Raw genomic sequence first — 25,812 nt, 5'->3', positions numbered from 1 at the left:
GGTAATGTGTTTGTGAAGTCATAAGCTTTCAGTTATCTCTTACTAATTATTTTACCATGGTTAACATGATGTCATGTGATAATAGCTTGTCATTGAGAAATTTGGCAAATTCTTTCATTTCTCTTACTTTGTGTTACTCCATACTTACTCCTCATATCATCTCCATTGCTTTCAGTCTCTCTCTCTCTCTCTCTCTCTCTCATCTCTCTCTCTCTCTCTCTCTCTCTCTCTCTCTCTCTCTCTCTCTCTCTCTCTCTCTCTCTCTCTCTCTCTCTCTCTCTCTCTCTCTCTCTCTCTCTCTCTCTCTCTCTCTCTCTCTGCTCCCAACCCCCACCATGGTTAAGCTCTATGCTACACAGTTGGTTCCATTGCTTCTTTATTCAACCTTATGCTTTTATTCCTACTAGACGTTCTACATCCATCCACGTGATCCTAGGTACTTAAGCATCTTTAAGTAGCCCATCATAATGACACTCATTAGTCTTACACACTTCATTACTTTACTCATTTCATTCACTTATCTTTACTGTTTTACATTGCATTTTACTTCTGAACTCCTCTGCAACCTATCTTAATTTCTTTGAATTTGCCACCGGTGCAGTATCATATAGTATTACAAAATGTTCAAAATTTAAAGTTTAGTTTACATTATTGTCATTATTCCAGTTCCTTATTGTAATTCACATTACAGGGATGAGCCTGAACACTCAGAGGATGAGGAAGAAGACAGAAATTTGCGGCCAAAGAAAGTGGAAGCACCTCAGGGAGATCATGATGATGAGGATGATGATGAGGAGGATGATGATGATGATGATGATGATGATGATGATGATGATGATGATGATGATGAGGAAGAGGATGAAGAGAAAGAAAAAGAGAAAGCTGTACAAAATTCTGAGGAACCTCCAAAAAGATACAAGAGAGAAAAGCAAATATCTGTTAAAAAGGAGGAAAATGAGGAAAAACCAGGTGATGATGGGGAGGAGCAAGCTGAAGATTTGCTACAGAAAAGGCGAACCACACGCAGTTCCCTTTTGGCTTCACAACAGAAGATTGAGGACACTGAGGAAGATGAGGATGAAGATGACCCTTCACCAGTGATCCACAGAAGTCCTAGGGGTATGCGAGACCCAATAATGGCCAGCGCTGTGTCTGTCAAAGGCCCAGTAAGTGGTTTGGTGTGCTGTTTTTTCCTGCACTGAAATTGTATACAGCCAGCAACACTCATAATTAGAATCTTGCCAATGTGAGCATCACATTGCATAAACTGGCAACTCGCTCCTCAGTCTGTAAAAATCTTCTGAGAGAAAATAACTACATGACAACTTAAGTTAGTCCCTCATGTTTTTGAAAGCATAGAATAACAGATTCAGTATTTGGCATATTGACATAAGGGAAAGTTATCTTTTGTGACCCCTCCTTGCTTCAGCTAACAAAATGGCTGTATATTTTCCAGATGTCTTGCAACAAACACAGCCATTTTGTTAGCCAAAGAAAGGAGGGATCACAAAAGATAATGTTTCCCTTATGTCAATATTTTAAAATCCTGAATCCATTATTCTGTGCTTTCAAAAACACATGAGGGACTAACATAAGTTGTCGTAAAGCTATTTTTTCCCTGCATTTTCTCTCTCTCTCTCTCTCTCTCTCTCTCTCTCTCTCTCTCTCTCTCTCTCTCTCTCTCTCTCTCTCTCTCTCTCTCTCTCTCTCTCTCTCTCTCTCTCTCTCCCTCTCTCCTCTCTCTCTCTCTCTCTCTCTCTCTCTCTCTCTCTCTCTCTCCCTCCCTCCCTCCCTCCCTCCCTCCCTCCCTCCCTCCCTCCCTCTCAGGAGCGAGTTGCACAATGTGACACTTGTTGGCATGGGTTCTAATCGTGAATGTTGCTGACTATATGTAACTTGTTGGTATTACTTTGCATGTCCTTTAGTGCTGAACATAATGTAACTTAGGGCTTAAGGTTCCAGATCTCACCTGCTCCCCATCATTTTATTTTAACACCCAGCGCACTGGATCATTGACAGACCTAGGTCAGATGACTTGGGCTAACATATATTGAAATTAAATCTTAAGTTTTTCCATCCTTTTTCTAGTTTGAAGACATGTATTCTAAAGTGAAGAGACAGCGGAGGCCAGTGAAGCGCTTCATGTACGAGGATGAGGTGCCACAGAGAAGAACCAGGAAACGTGTTTCTTCTTCAGATGATAGTGACAGTGCAAAGGAGGGGGATGAAGGGGAGGAAGAGGAAGAAGGAGAGGAAGATCAGGCAGATGGACAAAACAAGAGGTATTCCCTCAGAAGAAACAGACGTGAAAACAGACCCTTTCAAATGGAGGCAGCAGGTAAATATGGATTCAGTTGAGATCTAGGTTACAGCTTTCTCTTGACAAGTTATTGAGAAAATAAAATTTTTGAAAGAAAACTTGATGAATAATACTTAGCAGTAGGAATTCTGTTGCTGTGTTTTGCAAATTCATCATCCATGTTATGAGAAGAAAATTTAGGAAATGTATTGAAATTGGATGCAAGGTCCTGCTAAATCACAACTTTGATTGGTTCCATAATTGAGGCATCTAGAATAGAAGGGGGCATCCTCACCAAATCATAGTTTGAGTTATTGGCCTTTAAGGTTTGCCAGTTTTGATTTTACGATGTCTTTGCAAGTAATAAGAATATTCTAGTAAATTATATATCAAAAGAAATCTGAGGAAGACCAGAATACATGCAAACAAGTTAGAGTCCTAAGATCATTCTAACCTTGAAAAATGCCGTTAACTGTATATATTTCTTATTAATAAAAACACTTTTTCCTTACATCCTTTTGGTTAATACTATTTTACTCACAATACACTATAAACACAATGCTCACCAAGAGAATGAGGAGTGTATCACATGAGTAACTTTAGAGGGAGGGGGGGCATGGGTGATTAGTTGATGAGGTCATCAGGGTTATTGTTGAGATTATCATCAGACTCCCCCTCAACACACTCCAGCCCCACACCAGCCAGTGTACGATAACCTGTTGTGTTATGTGCCTGGTCCTGTGCCTCAATTAGGTCTGTGATGATTTTTTTTTTTTTTTTAACCATGTTAAGGCCCCATAAAACTCTTGAATCCCAAACTCACTCTTAAATTAATCACTGTAGGTAGGGACCATGGCATTAATGAATCCAGTACCCTTTATACCAGACCAAGAAACAGGCTTTTGAAGACTGTCGTAGTTCTTGAAATCCTCCCTCTTCATTTCCACCACTTGGTATGGTTGCACTGTGTTTGCTTTCTTTATTAACTCAGTGTAATAGGTAGTGATATATACTGAGATAAGTCTAACTTTGCCTTTTGTCACACCTGAATCCCTGTCGCAAGGCAAGTAGCAATGGCCAGGAATCATCACGTAGTGTTTAATGAATTTAAAGCAGTCTGATTGAATGTTCCTGGGTCAGCTGAGTATTAGATATTTATTTTTGTCCTGACCATAATAGTTATCAGAAAAATAATGAAGTTTAGTGAGACTGGGATTAATGTAATTCTGTATGTAGTGGTCAAGAACCTCGCTTGCCTTCACTCTCATTCCATACATGCATCATACCCTGCTTTGTTTTTACATAATGTATTCCAAAGTTATAGCTCCACAGTGTTCTCTTATGGTACTGTAAACCAGTAGAATGCTTAGGAGTGGGGAAGGCCTGTTGCAAATCTATTGCAAAAAGCAGCTATATGGGGGTTTTGTATCCTTACTGTATTCCTTAAGGAGTTTGTGGCCTGCACTGGCTCCAGCTTTATGTACTAAGTTGTTCTTATAAGCTCTAATTCTTTTCTCATCAGACTTTTTTTTCTGGGTCGAGATCTTTTAGGTTAATGTTATTCTGGTCACATTGCATGAGTCACTTCTGGTGGGTTCAAATCCTGTGTTAAATTCTGTATCTGTATGAAGATCTCTTCATTCAGCCAAAACTTCAAAGTGTTTTCTTTTCCTATATTTTCGTTTTCTATCCACTCTGTACATGTCATAAAATACTTTTTATTAAGGCCTGGGGCAGATACTTCTTATCAGGTGATGTGACACAAGAGTAATGGCTAGATACAGTCTGAGGTTTGAATGTGCTGCTTCAAGTCTCTTACTATTACAAAATTCTTTGTTGCTGTCTCCTGCCAACTCCTCTGATTTGGTATTACAGTGCCAATACTAGTTATTTTGTCCTCAGCATTTCTAACACACTTCACTGTATTACGCTGTATATTAATGGATACTTTTTTTTTTTTTTTTTATTATATGTAGGAGGGACACTGGCCAAGGACAACAAAAATCCAATAAAAAAAAATGCCCACTGAAATGCCAGTCCCATAAAAGGGTCAAAGCAGTAGTCAAAAATTGATGGATAAGTGTCTTGAAACCTCCCTCTTGAAGGAATTCAAGTCATAGGGAGGTGGAAATACAGAAGCAGGCAGGAAGTTCCAGAGTTTACCAGAGAAAGGGATGAATGACTGAGAATACTGGTTAACTCTTGCGTTAGAGAGGTGGACAGAATAGGGGTGAGAGAAAGAAGAAAGTCTTGTGCAGCGAGGCCACGGGAGGAGGGGAGGCATGCAGTTAGCAAGATCAGAAGAGCAGTTAGCATGAAAGTAGTGGTAGAAGACAGCTAGAGATGCAACATTGCGGTGGTGAGAGAGAGGCTGAAGACAGTCGGCTAGAGGAGAGGAGTTGATGAGACGAAAAGCTTTTGATTCCACCCTGTCTAGAAGAGCAGTATGAGTGGAACCCCCCCAGACACGTGAAGCATACTTACTCCATACATGGACGGATAAGTCCCTTGTACAGAGTTAGCAGCCTGGGGGATGAGAAAAACTGGCGGAGACGTCTCAGAACGCCTAACTTCATAGAAGCTGTTTTAGCTAGAGATGAGATGTGAAGTTTCCAGTTCAGATTATAAGTAAAGGACAGACTGAAGATGTTCAGTGTAGAAGAGGGGGACAGTTGAGTGTCATTGAAGAAGAGGGATAGTTGTTTGGAAGGTTGTGTCGAGTTGATAGATGGAGGAATTGAGTTTTTGAGGCATTGAACAATACCAAGTTTGCTCTGCCCCAATCAGAAATTTTTGAAAGATTAGAAGTTGGGCGTTCTGTGTCTTCCCTGCGTGAAATGTTTACCTCCTGAAGGGTTGGACGTCTATGCAAAGATGTGGAAAAGTGCAGGGTTGTATCATCAGCGTATGAGTGGATAGGACAAGAAGTTTGGTTCAGAAGATCATTAATGAATAATAAGAAGAGAGTGGGTGACAGGACAGAACCCTGAGGAACACCACTGTTAATAGATTTAGAAGAACAGCAGCAATAGAACAGCAGCAATAGAACTGTCAGAAAGGAAACTTGAGATGAAGTTACAGAGAGAAGGATAGAAGCCGTAGGAGGATAGTTTGGAAATTAAAGCTTTGTGCCAGACTCTATCAAAAGCTTTTGATATGTTCAAGGCAATAGCAAAAGTTTCATCAAAATCTCTAAAAGAGGATGACCAAGACTCGGTAAGGAAAGCCAGAAGATCACCAGCAGAGCGGCCTTGACAGAACCCATACTGGTGATCAGATAGAAGGTTGTGAAGTGATACATGTTTAAGAATCTTCCTGTTGAGGATAGATTAAACAACTTTAGATAGGCAGGAAAATAAAGCAATAGGACAGTAGTTTGAGGGATTAGAACGGTCACCCTTTTTAGGAACAGGCTGAATGTAGGCAAACCTCCAGCAAGAAGGAAAGGTAGGTGTTGACAGACAACTGAAAGAGTTTGACTAGGCAAAGTGCAAGCATGGAGGCACAGTTTCGGAGTGTTGCTGTGCAGCACGCTTAACAATCCTTGTCATCGTGTTGAACACGTATGTATGTAAAACTTCACTGAGTCTGTCCTTAGAATGACTCCTTTTCACTTCTTGGGAGCTCACATGACTGGCCAGATAAGTTGCTTGTTTATCGTGTGAGGCCAGACCACAGTAATTTTTGAAAATCACTTCCACATGCTCCCGACCCACCAAGGCATAGCACTTCTGTATCAATTACAAGCAGGGCCAACTTGGTTTACTGCTACAGCTACACAATGTTGTGAATCATAAGCCTCACCACAGTCTCTTTTATGCTTTTGTGCAACTGTTTTCCACTGTTCCACATGCTTCTGCCATTTATGAGTAATTCTCATTCCGTCTCACTTTCACAACTGCTATCACTCATCTTGCACTGTATTTTTAGCAAAATCCATGTAATAAGCAGGAAATTAAATCCCAGTGTTTAAAGGGACAGCCATATGCTGATAAAAGTGCACCAACACTCTTACACTTGAGATGATTGGCTGGGGCAGTGTGCACTGATTGGCCAACCAGTGAGGCAGGGATGCCTCTTCTACGCTCAGAGACAGAACATGGTCTGACTATTTTGAGAAAAATAAAGTAACCCAACCCTTGCAAAACAGCTCAGTTGTTCATAAACCCCTTTACAGTCTATACCCTCTTATAGAGGAGAGTTGCACCTTTCTTATGCCACCTTCATCTCAAAGCCAGCAAATTGGTGGGGATGCCCCTTCTATTCTAGACGCCTCAGTTATGAGCATAGGTTTTGTGCTGCAAAGTAAGTGCATCTTTTTTTTTTTTTTTTTTTTTTTTTTTTTTTCTTTCTTTTTTTTTTTTTTTTTTTTACATGAAAATTAGTCAATGCTGCTTTTTAATCTTTAAAAACTCTACCATGACCTTCTTATGCATTTATTTATTTAATAAATTTATTTTGCTCAACAGAAAGCTCTTCAAGGTCCCTTGAGTATCATGAAGATACTCCTCCAAGGCGGAGGTGCAGGAACTTTAAACGTTACCTCACTTCCCCTGCCAGGAAGCATACATTCCATCTCAAAAGAATGGTAAGAAACAGAAGAGAGAAAAAATGATGTTAACACTGATTGTGTACTTGTCACAATCTGTCTATGCATTCATATGTATGCTGAAATGTTTTGATCTTTATTTTTATATATATATTTTTTTTCAGTGATGGTATTAAGGCTTAAATTAACTATTCCCTCGTGTTAAGGGCCATCACCTTAATCATAAGCAGCAATACTCATGATTAAAATTGCAGGCAACTCATCACACATCCAGCAGCAGCAGCAGTTCAGATGAGACCAATTTTGAAAAAAGAAAGGCAAGAAGTATGGCAAAATCCCGTAATCGTTGTCTTCCTATGAATTTGAACCCTGAAGACTTAATGACGGGAACTTTAAGGTTAGTTTTTTTTTTTTTTTTTTTTTTTTTTTTTTTTTTTTTTAAGTAGTACTAATCATTATAAAGTAGAACTGATGTATCTTATTGTCAAATACTCTGTCTTTAGTTATATTGATTGCATTTTTCATGTTTCAGGGACAGGGCAAAAACTGGCTCTAGTTTAGCTGACATTGACCCCATGACTGTAGACCGTGAGGTGATGTTTGATGCAGTGGGTGGCCTATCTCACCATATAAAGTCTCTGAAAGAGATGATCATATTTCCGCTGCTGTATCCTGAAGTATTTGAGAAGTTTCACATCAACCCACCAAGAGGAGTACTTTTCTCTGGCCCACCAGGTAAACTTTAGGGTTTGTGATATATTGATTAAGAGTAAGGACTCCCTTATCTGTTAATTATTGCACACTTTTAATTGCTTGTATGAATGAAGCTACACAATTTTGTTCACATCTTTAGACTCTTTTTACTTAACTTTTCATACGTTTAGGAATATTGCCATTATTTTTCCTTACTTTTACTTCATAATGATGGAAGGGAAGAAGTATAAGGCCACCAATAATTCTGTCATTCATGTATGAGTATGTGAGAAATTGGCTATTTCTCTTTCTCTCCCTAATGCCTCTGGGAGCATACCCGAAACGGATGGTAGCAATAGAGCCTCAAACTTTCTCAGTTCAAATACTCCCTTTTTGTTTGTAACAGTACTCTGCCTTTACTAATTCCCCTTTCACACATATACTTCCTTATCCTATAATCTATCTTCTGATTAGCCTTTTCTTGTACCTTAAATTTTATTTATGCTTTCTTTTCAAACACTTTGTCCTTTCAGTGCAAGGAAACCATCTCATTGTTTCTTTTACCACTAAACCACACAACTCCATTTTCAAAGATGTTTATATCACATGTTGTGGTTTCATTGCTTTCACCCAACCATACTGCATACAATATTCCTTACTACCTATGAAGTCCCCTTCTCTCTCTCTATTCTTATATTCATGTTCACTTCCTCCCCTCTCTGTGTTAATATCCTTCCAAGAACCTTATTAGAAAATGAAATATCAGGTACCTTACAAGTACTTAAAACGGTGAAAATCAAAGCATATTTTTATACACCTTACTGATGCATTTACTTTGTGCCAGCCTGTTATATAGATAGACTAATGCATCTTATATTTTCAACAGGAACAGGTAAAACCTTAATGGCCAGAGCCCTTGCCAATGAGTGCAGCATTGGTGGAAGAAAAGTGGCATTTTTTATGCGCAAGGGTGCAGACTGCCTAAGCAAATGGGTAGGAGAGTCTGAGAGGCAGTTGAGACTCTTGTTTGATCAGGTGAGTTGAAATGGAGATGTTTTTAAATATTGTGTATTTTATTAATTGTATATTTCATTGGGATTGATGTAGGTGCATGCAGAGTTTGGATGAAAACTGGGTTCATGAATGCTTATGTGCTTGGTAGTAAGAGGGATGAAATGCAGAGAACTTGCTGGAATGATGTTAAGTGTGTTGGATTTTGGAGAAAATGTCTATGTAATATTGCTGAGCATTTGAATGATTGTGTTGTGAATGTAATAGTTGCTGGTGTAGTTGATATTTATTTTGTGCCTGAAAGAAATTACTGGTTGTAAAAATTGTAATATCATCTATTGAGCTGTAGGTGATGATTAATAATACTTTGTTTATTAAAAGGATGTACATAAGTATATTAAGTGAAGCAAGTATAGGGAATAAATGTTCGCAAGGCATTTATTGTGGTGTCAAGTTGAAAATAAGTGGGAGATAGTGAAAGTGTGAAATCATGGTGTCTTGTAGGAAGAATGGCAGCTGCATAAGAATACTGTTGGTGGTTGGGGCGCATAGAAGGATTTATTTTTTACTCAATGCCCTTTTTTTTCTTTTCTCCACCTTTTAAATGAGTTACCATGATATAATTGTAATGTGAGTAGCATTCTCTTGTTCATTCATGAATATGACATTTTTGGTCCTCCTAGCCTTAATTTTTAATCTAGGCCATTATTTTTTTACACAGTGTGCAGGGATGCATGATGATTCTCTCATAGCAATTTCATCAAAATACCTGCTTTAGTTTTGTAGAGAAAAAAAATTAGTATGTGGTGATTTTAGTCCCTTCGAAATTACATAAATGGCGTAAAAACTATGAGGAGATTGTTAATTTCCTTTTGCCCACTGATGGGAGACATGCATAAGCATCTTTCCCGGTTAAAGTTTATATGTAGCAAGAAAAGAATTTTTTTTTTTTGGTGACATGGCAACATTTCTCTCTCTCTCTCTCTCTCTCTCTCTCTCTCTCTCTCTCTCTCTCTCTCTCTCTCTCTCTCTCTCTCTCTCTCTCTCTCTCTCTCTCTCTCTCTCTCTCTCCACTCTGAAAATCAACTTTTGAAAATTATGGCATATGTTTACTTGAGTGAAAGAAGATATGCCTCTACTGACATTGAAAGATACGAGTGTCATGAACATTTTGAAACCAAAATGATTAAAATCGCATAATTATCCACTGAGTTATTCTTACTTTTATGCCCCAAAGATTATCTCTAAATAGCTGCAATTTTATCTTCTCAAATGTACTACTTCTTAAAAATGGCACAAATCATTACCAAATTCTATTTTCTACTTGCATCTCCCTTCAGCACTTTATGGAAAGTCTTTAGTACAGGTTCAGGTCATTTGAAGGTCATGCTTAGGTCACCTATATAACCCAAATGAAGGTGAGGTCCTCTTTGCAATATACAGTTTTCATTAGCCAGGCTCCTGGTTTTCTGTTATTTATATATTGGTGTATATAATACACTATAAGTATATATGCTCCCCAATACATAAATAACATACTACTTTAGGATATCAGTAGAGCCAACCCACCTCATTGTTGCCAGGATGTCAGGCACCTCAGAAGCCCCCAGGCTTGTAATCAGGGCCAGTTAGTTTGCGTGCCTTCTTTATGCCTTGTCTTTCTGGCGTGATCTTTTTGTCCATCCTCTGTGAGAGGAGAGGGAGAAATGTGACTTGGCCCGGGACTAGCCCTGCTAGCAGCACCACTATTTTCCTCTTTTCAATCGCTTTTGGTGATTTTGATTGCTCAAAGACTTCCGCTTTGCACTCACACAAGGCATTTGGATTGTATGAGTATAAAAACAACTCAAATAAGCGAATAAAACAGGGTAAAATAAACAGGTAATACAACATGCTTCTTCTCTCTGTCATTCATCACTTTCACTGGCTCTAGTAGCCAGCTGGTGGTGTCTTTGCTGCTGCTACACACAACCCAAGTTATTGCACAGCAATAAATTGAAAAAAAAAAAAAACGTAAAAAGCTCATAAATTAGTCAAAATATGAGGAAAATAAACAGAGTCAAATGAGGTCATGCCAAGAGCAGAGGGGCTTTAAATATCCTGGACATTTAAACTTGCTAGACATTTCAAAGGGACGTGTTATGCATTTAGCAAGCATATCAGTGAGTGCGTTGTGGTGGCTGGTATGCTGGTATGCACACATTCTCTCTCTCTCTCTCTCTCTCTCTCTCTCTCTCTCTCTCTCTCTCTCTCTCTCTCTCTCTCTCTCTCTCTCTCTCTCTCTCTCTCTCTCTCTCTCTCTCTCTCTCTCTCTCTCTCCCCCCAAAAAAAAAAAAAAATTCAAGAACGCTTCCCTTAACCATGAATAATGCTGTTCATTGGTAGTAATTCAAGAATTCCATTTGCAGGCATACCAGATGCGACCTTCCATAATATTCTTTGATGAAATTGATGGCCTTGCACCTGTCCGTTCTTCACGACAAGATCAGATTCACTCCAGCATTGTATCCACCCTCCTAGCCCTCATGGATGGCTTGGACTCGCGTGGAGAAATAGTGGTGATTGGTGCCACCAACAGGATAGATGCCATTGATCCAGCACTCAGAAGGCCAGGAAGATTTGACAGAGAATTCCTTTTTTCTCTCCCTTCAATGAAGGTGTGTATTTTTAAGAAAATTGGTGTAACTTTTATTGAAAGATTAAGTTGTATAGTTTGTTTACTTAATCATTATATATATATATATATATATATATATATATATATATATATATATATATATATATATATATATATATATATATATATATATATATATATATTACTCTTTCAATTTCTTTACAGGCCCGTCTTCAGATTCTAAAAATTCACACAAAGAATTGGAACCCAGTTCCTAGCCAGCAGGTGATGAGACACCTGGCAATGCAGACAGCAGGTTACTGTGGTGCAGATCTCAAGGCTCTCTGTGCCGAATCTGCTCTTGTAGCACTCAGAAGCAAATATCCTCAGATATATTCTTCCAGACAAAAACTTGTGATAGATGTCTCCTCTTTAGTTGTAAGTATAATTTTACTTGTTCATTCAACAGTAGAAATTTGTTGAACAACTTTATGTTGGGAAATTAAATGAAATAGGACCACGATTTACCTTTCTAATTTCATGGATATACTGAAATTGCTATTTAGAATAATCTGTCATTCCAGTCATTGCTAGAATGTTTAGGATTTTATGGATTTTTACCTCTCCTCATTAAATAGGTAAGAATGTGTCACTTCCGAGTAGCTATGAGAAAAATAGTTGCTGCTGGCCAGAGGACAGCTGCCAGTGTGGGAAGACAACTGAACTCAGTTGTGAAACCACTGCTACAGGGTGCCCTTACTCAGGCTCTTACAATGCTGGAACAGAGTTTCCCAACTGCCTTTACTCGATCTGGTGGCCTCACAAAACTCAGTACCACTCACAGGCCAAGATTACTTTTAGCTGGCTTCAGATCACAAGGTCAGAGCACTCACCTAGCTCCAGCTATTATACATACACTGGAGAAAATTCCTGTACACAAACTGGATCTTGCTGCCCTGTATTCCACAACAGCAAGGGCCCCAGAAGAAGCTTGTGCCCAGGTAAGTATGGTATATTTATTTCTTTAAACCCTCAGTTCTTCATACCATAGATACATGGATATTATAGTTACCAAAATTTTTGTTATTTTGAGGCATGAGTTTTATATACCATAGGTAATGACATAATGCCTGCATAAGTAGCAAAATTAGTATGCAGATGTTAATTATATTGAAAAATCAAATAATTAGTAACAAAACTAGTGTAATTGACCATTAATATCCCACCTTGTTTTGACAGGTGTTCCATGAGGCTCGGCGAAGTCTTCCCAGCATCATCTATGTCCCTCGCATTGACCAGTGGTGGATCACAATTTCAGATACCTTGCGAGCAACGTTTGTGTCACTCCTCTTCGATCTGGAACCATCCTCTCCTCTTTTGTTCCTTGCCACATCAGATGTACCATATGATCAACTAGATAGTGAGGTAGGTTTTACTCCACTGTTATTGTGAGAAACTTGGTACAGTAGGGTACGCAACAATGAACATGATTTATTCCAACGTAGCGTTCATTATGGCAAATGTGTGTTGTGGCGACTGAAGAACGTACAAAAAAAATTTAATTGGCTCCAGGGAACCGGAAAATAATATAAAAGATTCCATAAGGGTCTGAAAACCTGCCAGATTCACCAGCCAACTGAATTTTACACATTAAAGTTAGTCAGCTGGAAAAAAAAATCTATCATTTGTGTGTTATCAAACCATCTAATAAAATATTATGAACGTTTTTAGCCACCATCATTAAGCAGAGCAAGAAATATGGCAAAACGAGCTAAATACTATGCACATTTAAAGGAGGCAGTAGACATCTGTCAAAACAATAATTACTCCCAGTGAGGCCTAAAGCATTGGATCAGGGGTGCTGTGAGATCGTCTTAAATCCAGCTGTGACATCACTGAATGTTTCCCTTTGTGTCTCACAGCACAAGGGGCAGTCACAGCCTGCCCTCTAAAGACAATTCTTTTCCTTCACATAAAACTACATGCACCTAATTACACACACCTCTCACTCAAAATTCAAAGTTATCATGGGAACTCCTACACCAGCCTTGGAGTCCCCATCTGGGGAGGGACCATAAATGTCCCCAGGTCAGATTGCTCTTCTGGTATCAACTATGCATATTTTTATACCCTCCTCAACTTTTTCTCTTCATTAACTTATGCAACATCCACAGTCATACATGTAATTTTCAGTTTGTAGAACACCACCTGTCTTCTTTTCCTCTTTGAAACACATATGTCTGTGGCAATTGACAGTAGCCCCTTTTCTGTTCCCTCCTACTTTCTCTAGTGTCATTTTTCAATCCAAAGTTGAATGTTACATCTATGTGCACAACAACTTAACCTGCTCTAGTGCCCACTCGCTTGAATGTTATGAATTTTCCACCATCTGGCTATGATTATAGTCACTCAAACTAAATTTATCTGTGCTGTATACCTCTCACCTACATCTCTGACTATAAGAAATTCTTTGACTATTAACTTCTAGAGTGGAGCACATTTTGAAAAGATCTCCATTCTTGGAGACTTCAACGTTCACCACCAGCTTTGGCTTTCCTCTCCCTTCACTGACCATTCTGGTGAACAAGCCTTTAACTTTGCTATCCTCCACAACCTAGAGCAACTGGTGCAACACCCTACTCATATTCCTGACTGTCTTGGAGATAAGGCCAACATTCTTGACTTTTCCTAACCTCTAATCCTTCTGTTTATGCTGTTACCCAGTCTTCTCTGTTGGGTTCCTCCAATCACAATCTCATATCTGTATCTTGTCCTATCACTCTTTCTCATCACTGCACTGTTGTATTTCTTGCTATCTTTTACCACTATTTTCATGCCAACTGCTCTTATGATCTTGCTAATTGTATGCCTCCCCTCCTCCCACATCCTTGCTGCACAAGACTTTCTCTTACCCCTATTCTGTCCACCTCTCTAATGCAAGAGTTAATCAGTATTCTGAATCATTCATCCCTTTCTCTGGTAATCTCTGGAACTCCCTGCATGCTTCTGTATTTCCATCTTCCTGTTACTTGAACTCCTTCAAGAGGAAGCTTTCAAGACACTTATCCTGTATTTTTTAAAAACATTTTCGACTCTTTATGGGGACTGGCACCTCAGTGGGCCTTTTTTGCAATTTTTGTTGACCTTGGCCAGTGTCATTCCTACATAAAAAAAAAAAAAAAATCTTGTGTCTGGTATGTATCATCACCTTGGGAGAAATATTATTTTTTCCCTCTATATGACCTTACCTTTTCCATTTGGGTAATATGGTTAGCATACCCGCATATAAATCCTGGTACATATGAAAGAAACAACCATGTTTTTGATCCCAAATCTTAGCAGGGACACTGGAGAAGTTTGTTGACATAGTGTCTCCCAACATCTTCCCTAAGTTGCTGCTTGTCTGTTTATATCCTGTCTCCCAATGTCTTTCCTGAGTTGTCGCTTTCTTTGGAAATGCAACCCATCTTTTCACACCTGGGTTCTTCTTTCCTGATATGTTCGTACAGTCAGTCACAACACACATACAGACTGGGGTTTTTCAACAGCACTACAAACTCACATCTCCTGGCTCGGGTTTATTGGGTGTTTTTGGAGAAGTCATTGCATCTGATATCAACCAGTTGTTTCATCTCTGCATGATTTTGGTGGTCACAATGTTCTGTCAGCACAAATAATACTTGCTCGACTCTTTTGGGGATTTGCCAGGTAAAACAATAGACCCTGTAGAAACCAGTGGAAAATGTTTCAAACTAAATATGTAGCAGGAGACTAGAAATAAGGTGAAAACAATGAGAGCCTAGTTGCGAGTATTTAATTTATAATAAGAGTTCTGTAGAGTGTGCATTGCCAGATCCCATGGATACTGTTAGCATAAACACTTAGGATCAGTGTTTTGTAGCATCAAAGTACAGTGCATCAAGGTTGATCATGAGAGGCAGTTTTAGAATGTGCATCCTCAGAGAACTGTGGGAGTGTTGATCAACCTCTACATTTAAACAGCCAGTGATCACTGGCTCATAGTGAACACCCCAATTAAAACACACACACACACACACTTGTGCTACTGCATTTGAGATAACAGAACAGATATATACAGTACCCTCCCTAGTTTCAAGCTTAGTCCTAAATTCTTACCATCTTGAGTTTCATGCTTGGACAACTATAAGTCACATTCACCCCCCCCCCCCCCCTCTCTCTCTCTCTCTCTCTCTCTCTCTCTCTCTCTCTCTCTCTCTCTCTCTCTCTCTCTCTCTCTCTCTCTCTCTCTCTCTCTCTCTCTCTCTCTCTCTCTCTCTCTCTCTCTCTCTCTCTCTCTCTCTCTCTCTCTCTCTCTCTCTCTAAGGATTGTTAAGTAGAATAAGAGGGATTGAGAAGGAAAATGGAATTACATATACGAGAGTGAGAAAGGATGAAGTAAAAATGACATAAAATGAATGAGGGGGAGAGAGAGCGAGGTATCACTCTCTAGTCCCTTATCTTTGACAGATAACTGGGAGGGCAGGTGATAGGGAGGGAGGTTTGAGACAAGACAAAAGAAGGGAGAGGAAAGGGGAAAAAGGGAGGAAGGGACAGATGACGGATAGGTGAGCAGCGCCTTGCACAGCTGGTGAGTTAGTCTTGCGAGTTTTAGTTTGTTATTCCAATTAAATTTTTATGAAAATTTCAGTGCTAGCACAAATGACAAGTTCATCTTCCCGGTTTTAGTTTGTTATTCCAATTAGATATTTATTAAAATTCCAGAGCTTGCAGGAGTGGCAAGTTTATTATGCCAGTTTTGGTTCGTTATTCAGATTAAATATTTATTAAAATTTCAGTGTTTTATTGCACTTGTACATTATAACGACTGTGTGTTGTCGTGTACCCTGCTGTATAACCAATGTTTCCCTTTTCCAGATCACGTGGTTACACACTTCGACTTGTTTCCAGTATTATACTAGACATGAGTGCAGAATTAAGATCTTTTCCTCTATCATGAAGAATAAGGAGTTTCAGCACTGAATTCATTTGCACTTCCTCTAAGTAAAGAATAAAAACATGCTCTTCTAGTGTCTTGTTTATTTTTTTATTTCTATTTATTTATTTTTTATCAATGTTATTTTTCTTAGTTTCTAATTACAAAACAGGTAATGATATTGGTAAAAAATAACAAAGCTGAATTTTTATGGTAATATTGCTTTTGAAATCAGAGCCCATACTCAAGAAGTTAAGAAAAATATTTATCTCATCCTAAGCTATAAAGATGATGGAATGTAATCCTAAACAATCTTAGTATGGATTATATTGTTGGTTGTCAGATTTTTCAGCCCTAAATGTAACTATTTCATTGTTTAAAGTACCAATTTTTTTTTTCAAATGGATTTTTTAGGTACAGCACTTGTTCAGTGTTTACCATGGAGAAATGATGTCTATTGCAAATCCTACGGAAGAGGAGAGAAGACTATTCTTTAAGCCATTGTTCTTCACTGAAATGCTTCAAAAGCCAAAGGTAAACATTTGTCCATGAATTAAGCTTATATCCTTACTATAACCATGTTGCCAAGACAAGTCTACATGCACTACATGTATACATCTGTAATCACAATCACATGCTCAGACCATAATTTACATCCTAGCTGTAAGCCTACAGGGTAGAAATCAGTCCTTATCCACACTGTTCAGTGGTTGCTTATGAGGCATACTTCAGTAGCTCTTGCCTCTTGCATTGGCAGAGCTAGTTTGCCTCTGTTGTAGTATAGTCAGCCCATTTTCTTCCCACTGACTAATCAGACCAGATGTGAGAGGACTTCCCACCAAGCCCCTCGTGGCTTCTGTGTCTCTGCAGTTCATATATGTTCTTTCATCTGTCACACAACTGATGTTTCTCCCTGATATTCCTCTTCCATCTTGACTCTCCATACTCTAACCTTATATTCTAAATCTTATATTCTTCAGATTAAATCCTATTTACTGGTGCTCCTTTCTCTTAGCACATGTCTAAACCACCATAACACCTTCCTGCCTGTTTAGCTCAGTTAACCATCTCTTCCTTCATGAGTTTTCCTTCACTTTTCATTCTTCACTGAATCTGTATGTTATTTCACACGTTTCTAAGATACCTCCATTCCATTATATTAATTATCATCTTTGTGCAAAGGTCCGTTATGTCTGCAGCATTCTCCAGGTTTTTCACAGGGCCTGACAGTCATTGCTCAGCCAGTACACCTCTTTGGTAGTTATTATGACTTGCGGTTCCAGTTTTGCTTAGAAGACTAAGAAATACCAAATTCATGCATTATACCTGGGTGATATCCTAGATATACCTAATGTAAATAAAAAAAAAATAGATGAGATACAGTGTTTCATTACAGTTGTGTAGCATCTTGGTGATGCTAGTGGAAAATATAACATATAATACTTTTATTCTTTCCCCTTGTTATTTTCATAGTACCCACTGATTGATTTTCATCTAAATATCTCTTATAATTAATCTAATCTACAGGCTACAACCAAGCCCACAGGGAAGGGTGGGGGGTCAGCCGGTGCAGTACACTGGGGCCCAAAGGTAGAGATGTGGGGGGTTCCCCCCATCTCTGCCTTTACCTACTGGGTGAAGGGATGGGAATCCTAAACTATTCCTGCACTGGCACATTTCAGTTCTCCCGGCAACCCTGGCCACAACCATTTGATGCTGCAGATTGTAGCCACTTACTTTTGCCTCATGATGTTTTATAATGCTCCAAATCAAACTGAACTTTATTATTCAGATTCGCCAAAACAAAAGACAGCTGGAAGTTCTCCCAGTTGCTCCTGAACCAGAGCCACGAAAGCTAAACTCCAAAGAAGTAAGGAGAATTGAGGAGGAGGAGGAAGCCACCCTCCGAGAATTGCGCATATTCCTCAGGGAAATTTGTGCCAAACTAGCTAGGAATAGAACGTGAGTAATCAATTGTTATGATTGATAGTTATGTGTATCCTTCAGTTTATATGTTTATGGCATAGAAGATTTAATCTTTTCTTTTTCTACATGTTTACCTTTTCCCCCCATAATTTAAAACTTAATATAATTTTATTTTTGCAGTTTTGTCATTACCGTACTGCTTCCTCAGAAATTACATCTCATCCATAACCCATATGCTCAAAGGACTTACTTTACTCTATTAAACTATTTTTTTCTTGGTTATTTCTCACCTTTTATCATAAATTTTGTATATTTATGTGCTTCAATAATCAGTACCATTTTTTCTGTTATATACTTTGTGTGCCTGTGTCACATTCTGCCTTATATGCACTGTATGAAATATAATAAAGAATTGAATATAAGTTTACTGATATTAAAGATTCTTACAGGTTTTACATTTTCACCAAACCAGTGGATGAGGAAGAAGTGCCTGACTATAGAGACATCATCAAGGAACCAATGGACCTTGAGACTATGATGACAAAGATTGATCAGCATGAATATGAATGTGCTCAGGACTTCCTCCGTGATATTGACCTCATCTGTACCAATGCCTTGGAGTACAACCCTGACCGCAATCCTGAAGGTGAATTGTGTTTGCCTGCTCATCTTGGAAATAGAAATATGTCAAGGAAGCTTTTTCATGTATTACAATTCTCTCGGCATTGACACAAAAAAGGGGGTCTTGCTCTCAGGGTTTCACATCATATGCAAGATTATTATTATATGACACCATCTTCATCAGTCGCTGAATTGCTTAGATCAACACATTTAAATGAAGTTGAAATCTAGTTAAAATCCATGTAAAAACAAAGTGATCGGTTTTCAGATTCATGACTTAGATGAGCAAGCACTAAAGCATGATTGCCTGTGTATGGAAGTGGCCTGCTGTACATTGATTGGATATCAGTTCCTGGCACTTATGACTGAACTATTTGGACTTGGGAGCAGACCATTGTGTTTTACACAAAAAAAAATCTAAAATCACAATTATTGATTTTAGCATGTATATCCTTCCATTTCTTTATTAGGATTCTAAATCCCAGAAATATCTCATTTGTTACTGAAAATGTGGAATCTGTTTTGAATATATAAGTGAGGAGGTAGGTGGTGTGAAAGTGAAGTTGAGGTAGTTTACTGTCTTGAATGAAAGCATATTACTAAAATACAAATGTGTTTGCTGAAGTGTGTGAATATTTCCTAAGAGAGTGAGCCATCAAAGAGAGAAAGAAATAGCAACACCAATGTGGGATGTCACTGTGGCTTTTCAATTTTATTATGGACCAGTTTGTGAGGGAGATGATAGGAAAAGTTACTGCTGTTGTTGTGGAACAGTAGAAACCTACAAAAAAGGAAGCAGAATATGGTGTTTCCTGATGACAGTTAATTGAAACGTATAGTTTATATACTTATTTATTTATTTTATACATTTTTTATGTATATAATTTCCAGTGAATTTCATGTAATTTAGTCATCTGATTGACTTACTTTCATCAGATAAAATAATTCGCCATCGTGCCTGCACACTGCGGGACACTGCTTATGCATACATTAAGGCAGAAATGGACACTGATTTTGAGGAAAAATGCCGAGGCATCAGAGACAACCGCAAGAACCGCTACCAGTTCATTGCCAAGCCACCAGCACCAGACTTTGTTCATGTTGCTCCCATTAGGGTAATGAGTTATAATTTGTTTCAAATCATCTCTTCTAATTGTTTTCAGGGATTTACTTTTTAGAGCATCAATCCTTTTTCTTGGCATTGCATTTTCAGGCCAGCCTTGTTCTCTTACGGAACAGTTAGTGCAACAGTCCCCTGAAAATTGTCTAGCTTCTTGCCATAATTGACAGTTCTAATTTGTATCAACAATTTAGCATTGTCTTGAAACATATTTCTCTTGTCTATCCATCTAAATCAAAAGCAGTCCGTGTGTATGCACTTGTGTACATGCTGCTAAAATCAGTATATCAAAATTTTAAATCAAACATTTACAGAAGCAAGAAGAGAACAAAAAGGTACAGCAGGAGAATGAGGGAGAGCCACTCTCTGCCACAGAATCTGGTCAGCACACCAAAGGTAAGGTGGAACTGGATTTATATAGTTTCTTATTTCTCAAGGAGACACTCACCCCATATGGGTAAAAAAAATAGCATATTTCAAAATGTGCAGTAATGTATTCATCAACCTTCTAGAATCATCGCCAGGGTATCTATTACTTGCGAAAAGGACTGGTGATGGATTTAAAATCCATATAAATATCCAGTGGCATAAGGCACTAGCAATCGGAAAAGATTCTATACACTCATGTTATGTGGCTAGTTTTTGCCTGAATATGGTAGGAAGGGCTACGGTCTTAGTTCTCCTTGAAGTATGATGACGTATGCCTTGTATGGTGGTACATGGTAAGAAGTAGCTTGTCTTGGCTAGGCTTTGTGACTGTCAGTGGCTTTTATGCTTTCGATGGGAATGGTTTTGTATCCTTGCTCCCTGCTTTCTTTCCCTTATTGCTCCTTCTACCAGCTCATCAATGGATGGAAGAAAATAAATGCTAAGCAGTAGCTAAAATATATGAGAAGGATAAGAATGAGGTAATAAAGGAGGATGCTGACCTGTCTCTGCTTTCACTTGAGGAGGAACAAACTGCTGCATCCCTCCTTGCAACCCAGCTCTCCTCCTCCCTCACTCAAAATTCAAAATATGAACATTACAAAAAAGAGGAGAGGAAGAGAAGCGAAGGAACTATACATGGTACTGGTTGTGCACCCTTAAGTAATTGAAGGTCATTGTCTACCAAGGAATGCATCGTACAGGGAAGGTAAGGCACCTTGTGCTGGGGAAGGGGGGGAAAAAAAAAACTTGCCCCGTAAAAATTATATTCTGAGGACTCCCAGCAGTGAGGTATTTACTAAATACCTGATGATTGATTCAGTGCTTCATGGACTCATGTTCAAGAGTTACATATGTAAATAATGTTCAAATTGTTTAATAAATAAAGGAGATAAAGAGACTTCAATCTTCAAATGGCCATAACTTAAAACATGATTTTTTACATTTAAATATTTTATTTGCCAGTGAATTAGATGCACTTTTCTGGAAAAAAGTATCTAATAATTACCGTGCATATAATGCAGCCATAATGAAGATGCCTAGGCGTAAGCCTATGCCTATAGGTGCGGAGTTGAAGCACGAGTACACTACGCACAAATATTGTTCTAATAATAAAATTCTCTCTCTCTCTCTCTCTCTCTCTCTCTCTCTCTCTCTCTCTCTCTCTCTCTCTCTCTCTCTCTCTCTCTCTCTCTCTCTCTCTCTCTCTCTCTCTCTCTCTCTCTCTCTCTCTCTCTCTCTCTCTCTCTCTCTTCCCTCCTTCCCTCACCATTCACTGCTCTCCTCTCCCTCCCTGCCCACTCTCCATCCAGTTTTAGTTTTGTAACCTGTTTGAAAAATTTGATTTTTAGGTCCTCTGATGAAAACACCAGATTCCATCCGCCGGAGAAAGAGAAGGTTTGCGAGTTCCTGGGCTCGTGGGGAAATAAAGACAGCTCGGAAAAAACGCTTTGTTGAAAAGGACAGCCCTTCAAAGAAGGAAATAAAAAATTATCATGATGAAGTCAAAACGACAGAGGAAGAAGGTGATGAAGCTGATCTGAAGATAGCAGAGTGTGATGCAAGGAGTGAAGGAGATGTCAGTGGTCATTCACCTTGCAATTCTGGTGAAGGAAAAAATTTGTCTAAAGACACATCAACAAACAAGGCAAAAAAGAAGACTGTTGAGGTGAGAAACTCATTTATTAATATTAGTAGTTAGTGTAAGTGTTGCTTATCTCTGAAATTTTTATATAATGTACTTATTCCTCATCATAGAATTTGATAATTTTGATAGACTGACATTATCATCATGTAGCTTTTTTTTTGCTACATAAGATGAAATAATTCCTGCATTTTATCTCGGGGGGGTAGAGTATTATTTGCCAAATTAATTCTAGTCTTGTACCTACATGTGGCATGATATCCACGTGAATGCATGTTGGTGGTGGTGTACATATTTAATTGTGCATTTAAACAACTGCTGCCCCGGAGACATATCTTCTGCTAATATCAGAGACATTCAGCAACTTTAAAAGCCACATTCTGTTCAAATGAATCAGTTTGTATTATTTTGTGGCAATTTGCTAAAGTTATAAACAAAATTATATTAATTGTCTTTTGAAGTTCTCAAGCTCTTAGTTTCTTCCTCATAATTTCATTATGTGCTTCATCCTGTCTTTCTTTTACATTTTTACCTAACCAATGTTGTCTTCATCTATGATGCATTTGCGTCCAAACATCTTGGAACATGCTCTTTTTCAAGAGTATCACTACATATCCTCTATACTCAGTGCACATGGTTTCAGTATGCATCAACACTGTGATGCCATCAGTTGCAGAACCAACCAGAGATTTTATATCTTAAGGCATCACAAAATATACAATTTTTGCTTGCCAGTAAAAGTTCTCATAGGATCACTCAAGAAATATTCTTAACAGATGCAGATGGGATCTGAGCTAAGTTTGTGCAATGGTCACCTGAGCACTGAAGACAGCCATGATAGCATGAAGGTCACTTCAGCTGCTGATGAATTGGCAGCACAGGCTTCAGTAATGGCTCTTCATGAAAGTTGTACAGAGAAGGAGAAGATACATGACACCACAGCTGAGGCTGAAGATTCTGTGGGTAAGTGGTTATGAATGAATATTTAAAGTTCTTAGCACCATGGGGTCCTGGTGAAAGGGGAGTCTCATGGACCTGGGCCACCCGGTTCGGGATTGCTGGCCTAGTACATAGATAGGTAGGTAGATTTATTGATTTATTTTTTATTTTTCTACAGTATCATCATCAGAACAAGGAAGTGGCAGTGGCCAGGCAAGTTGTAATGGTATTACAATTGACTGGAGCCACCTGGAAGCTGTGTTTGAGTCTTGTGTGTCAGCAACTGACACCTCAACAATCGATGATCTTCTTCGTCTGCACACAAGTATTTCCTCCCTCATACATACACACATAAGGAATAATGATCGTTCACAACTACTGCAGGTGTGTAATTTTGTTTTGTTTTTATATTAATGTATACTCTTTAAATGTTCATTTACATTCTATTAATGAGTCCTATCAGGAATTTTGATTAGGTAGTTTTAGTTATTTCTCTCTCTCTCTCTCTCTCTCTCTCTCTCTCTCTCTCTCTCTCTCTCTCTCTCTCTCTCTCTCTCTCTCTCTCTCTCTCTCTCTCTCTCCATACTTTGGATTCTTCACGAACATAGTTGTTTACTTTTTGTCCATTTTAACTAGGGTCCCAGTTTAATCCGTCCATCTGTATACCAGGCTAAAATCACCCACTAAGGAGGGTTACTGAAATAAGGTGTATGCCTGTAATTGCTCACTCATACATACCTCATTCATTACTTCTCATCATAGCTTTTAGTGTTATAGGGAAAGAGTGCCTATTTACTTAAATATTTTAAAATATTTAGTGAAGATAACTGGATTATATTTGAGAGGGGAAGGACCACATGTGATGGATAGACAGAACAAAAGAGTCTTAGATACAGTAAGGATGTCTTTTGAGTAAGATGATTGAAAGACATGGAGAACAGTTGTGAATGACTATGAGATTTGGCTTCTAAGGATTGTTTTGAGAGGCAAATTCTTGTGTTTGGCCCAATTAGTTAATCAGGGCAGATGCAGGAAAGAGGATGCACTTACTATGGTACAGACCCTGATACAGAAGGAATCAGGTATACTACATAATTGACTTTGGGGTGCAATATGAGGATTAGTCTCATGTCCGCAACTAGTAGCCCTGAAGCTAAGATGGATTGTTATTTCATCTTAGAGAAAGTTTGAGCTGGGGAGGCTAGCCTTATCTCCACTCACCTCTTTCACCTGGAGGTAGCATTTTGTACATTCATATCTATGCTATTATAATAGTATCTCCCTTTAGTGATAGATATCAGTTATTCCTCATACTGAGAGATATGTTGGTGTTGCTCATGTTGATAAAGTATATTTTATCTTTCAAATTATATGATGAGAAAGACTAAGGAAATAGTTTTGAAGGTACACAGAATAAAGGACCCAAGTATTTACTTTATCATCTTACCATTCATTATGATTACCTTAAATACAAAAGTTTAATTAATGGTGGCTTTGTATGATATGATGGTGATGGATCTCTTCCAAAAAATGAGAGCCAGTGTTCTAGAACCTATCATTAAAATGTGAAGTCTTTCGTCTTCTTTCCTTGTATTTAGTATTCTACCCAAGGATGATGATGGGCTGGAGAATTACTCATTCTTTTATTTTTTATCTATTCTCCAAATGATGCAGCTTTGATTTGCTTCTTAGAGGCAGCTGAGTTTCTGTGGATGATTGGTGATGGGCACAGAGCTTAGCATAGCTATAGATAAGTCTTTATATGGATTACTCAAAATCAACAGGATTTTTTAATTTTTATTTTTTTTATTTATTTCTTTATTTTTTTCATGGTCTCTTAGGAATCTTAGGAATATTTTTGTTACATTTCACTTGACAAACTTCTTTGGCCTTTTTTTTTGTAGGAAGGACAGTGGCCAAGGGCAACAAAAATCCAATAAAAAAAAAAATGCCTTCTGAAATGCCAGTCCCATAAAAAGGCCAAAGCAGTAGTCAAAAATTGATGGATAAGTGTCTTGAAACCTCCTTCTTGAAGGAATTCAAGTCATAGGAAGGTGGAAATACAGAAGCAGGCAGGGAGTTCCAGAGTTTACTAGAGAAAGGGATGAATGATTGAGAATACTGGTTAACTCTTTGTGTTAGAGAGGTGCACAGAATAGGGGTGAGAGAAAGAAGAAAGTCTTGTGCAGCGAGGCCGTAGGAGGAGGGAAGGCATGCAGTTAGCAAGATCAGAAGAGCAGTTAGCATGAAAATAGCGATAGAAGACAGCTAGAGATACAACATTGCAGTGGTGAGAGAGAGAGGCTGAAAACAGTCAGTTAGAGGAGAGGCATTGATGAGATGAAAAGCTTTTGATTCCACCCTGTCTAGAAGAGCAGTATGAGTGGAACCCACCCCCCAAGACATGTGAAGCATATTCCATACATTGACGGATAAGGCCCTTGTACAGAGTTAGCAGCTGGGGGGGTGAGGAAAACTGGCAGAGACATCTCAGAATGCCTAACTTCATAGAAGTTGTTTTAACTAGAGATGAGATGTGAAGTTTTCAGTTCAGATTATAAGTAAAGGATAGACTGAGGATGTTCAGTGTAGAAGAAGGGGACAGTTGAGTGTCACTGAAGAAGAGGAGATAGTTGTCTGGAAGGTTGTGTCGAGTTGATAGATGGAGGAATTGAGTTTTTGAGGCATTTAACAATACCAAGTTTGCTCTGTCCCAGTCAGAAATTTTAGAAAGAGAAATCAAGTGTTCTGTGGCTTCCCTGCGTGAAATGTTTACCTCCTGAACGGTTGGACGTTTATGAAAAGACGTGGAAAATTGTAGGGTGGTATCATCAGTGTAGGAGTGGTTAGGACAAGAAGTTTGGTTTAGAAGATCATTAATGAATAATAAGAAGAGAGTGGGTGACAGGATAGAACCCTGAGGAACACCACTGTTAATAAATTTAACACAGCAATAGAATGGTCAGAAAGGAAACTTGAGATGAAGTTACAGAGAGAAGGATTGAAGCCATA

The 25,812-nt window shown here is 38.6% G+C and overlaps 1 protein-coding gene across 1 annotated transcript in view; it reads left to right on the top strand.

Annotated features, from left to right (window-relative positions):
* Positions 1-25,812, top strand: part of LOC135111011 (ATPase family AAA domain-containing protein 2-like) — a 49,055-nt gene that overhangs the window by 19,262 nt on the left and 3,981 nt on the right. The window contains exons 7-24 of the mRNA XM_064023864.1: positions 692-1,166; positions 2,089-2,338; positions 6,769-6,887; positions 7,103-7,245; positions 7,381-7,583; positions 8,428-8,576; positions 10,961-11,209; positions 11,395-11,607; positions 11,808-12,170; positions 12,409-12,594; positions 16,538-16,657; positions 17,916-18,085; positions 18,499-18,695; positions 19,607-19,785; positions 20,105-20,186; positions 21,569-21,885; positions 22,638-22,824; positions 22,979-23,184. Of these exons, the coding sequence (XP_063879934.1) occupies positions 692-1,166; positions 2,089-2,338; positions 6,769-6,887; positions 7,103-7,245; positions 7,381-7,583; positions 8,428-8,576; positions 10,961-11,209; positions 11,395-11,607; positions 11,808-12,170; positions 12,409-12,594; positions 16,538-16,657; positions 17,916-18,085; positions 18,499-18,695; positions 19,607-19,785; positions 20,105-20,186; positions 21,569-21,885; positions 22,638-22,824; positions 22,979-23,184 (3,808 nt within the window). The remainder of the gene's footprint in view (positions 1-691; positions 1,167-2,088; positions 2,339-6,768; positions 6,888-7,102; positions 7,246-7,380; positions 7,584-8,427; positions 8,577-10,960; positions 11,210-11,394; positions 11,608-11,807; positions 12,171-12,408; positions 12,595-16,537; positions 16,658-17,915; positions 18,086-18,498; positions 18,696-19,606; positions 19,786-20,104; positions 20,187-21,568; positions 21,886-22,637; positions 22,825-22,978; positions 23,185-25,812) is intronic.

Source organism: Scylla paramamosain, chromosome 21 (genome assembly GCF_035594125.1).
Source record: "Scylla paramamosain isolate STU-SP2022 chromosome 21, ASM3559412v1, whole genome shotgun sequence".
Lineage (NCBI taxonomy): Eukaryota > Metazoa > Arthropoda > Malacostraca > Decapoda > Portunidae > Scylla > Scylla paramamosain.
This window is presented reverse-complemented; position numbering and strand designations above follow the sequence as displayed.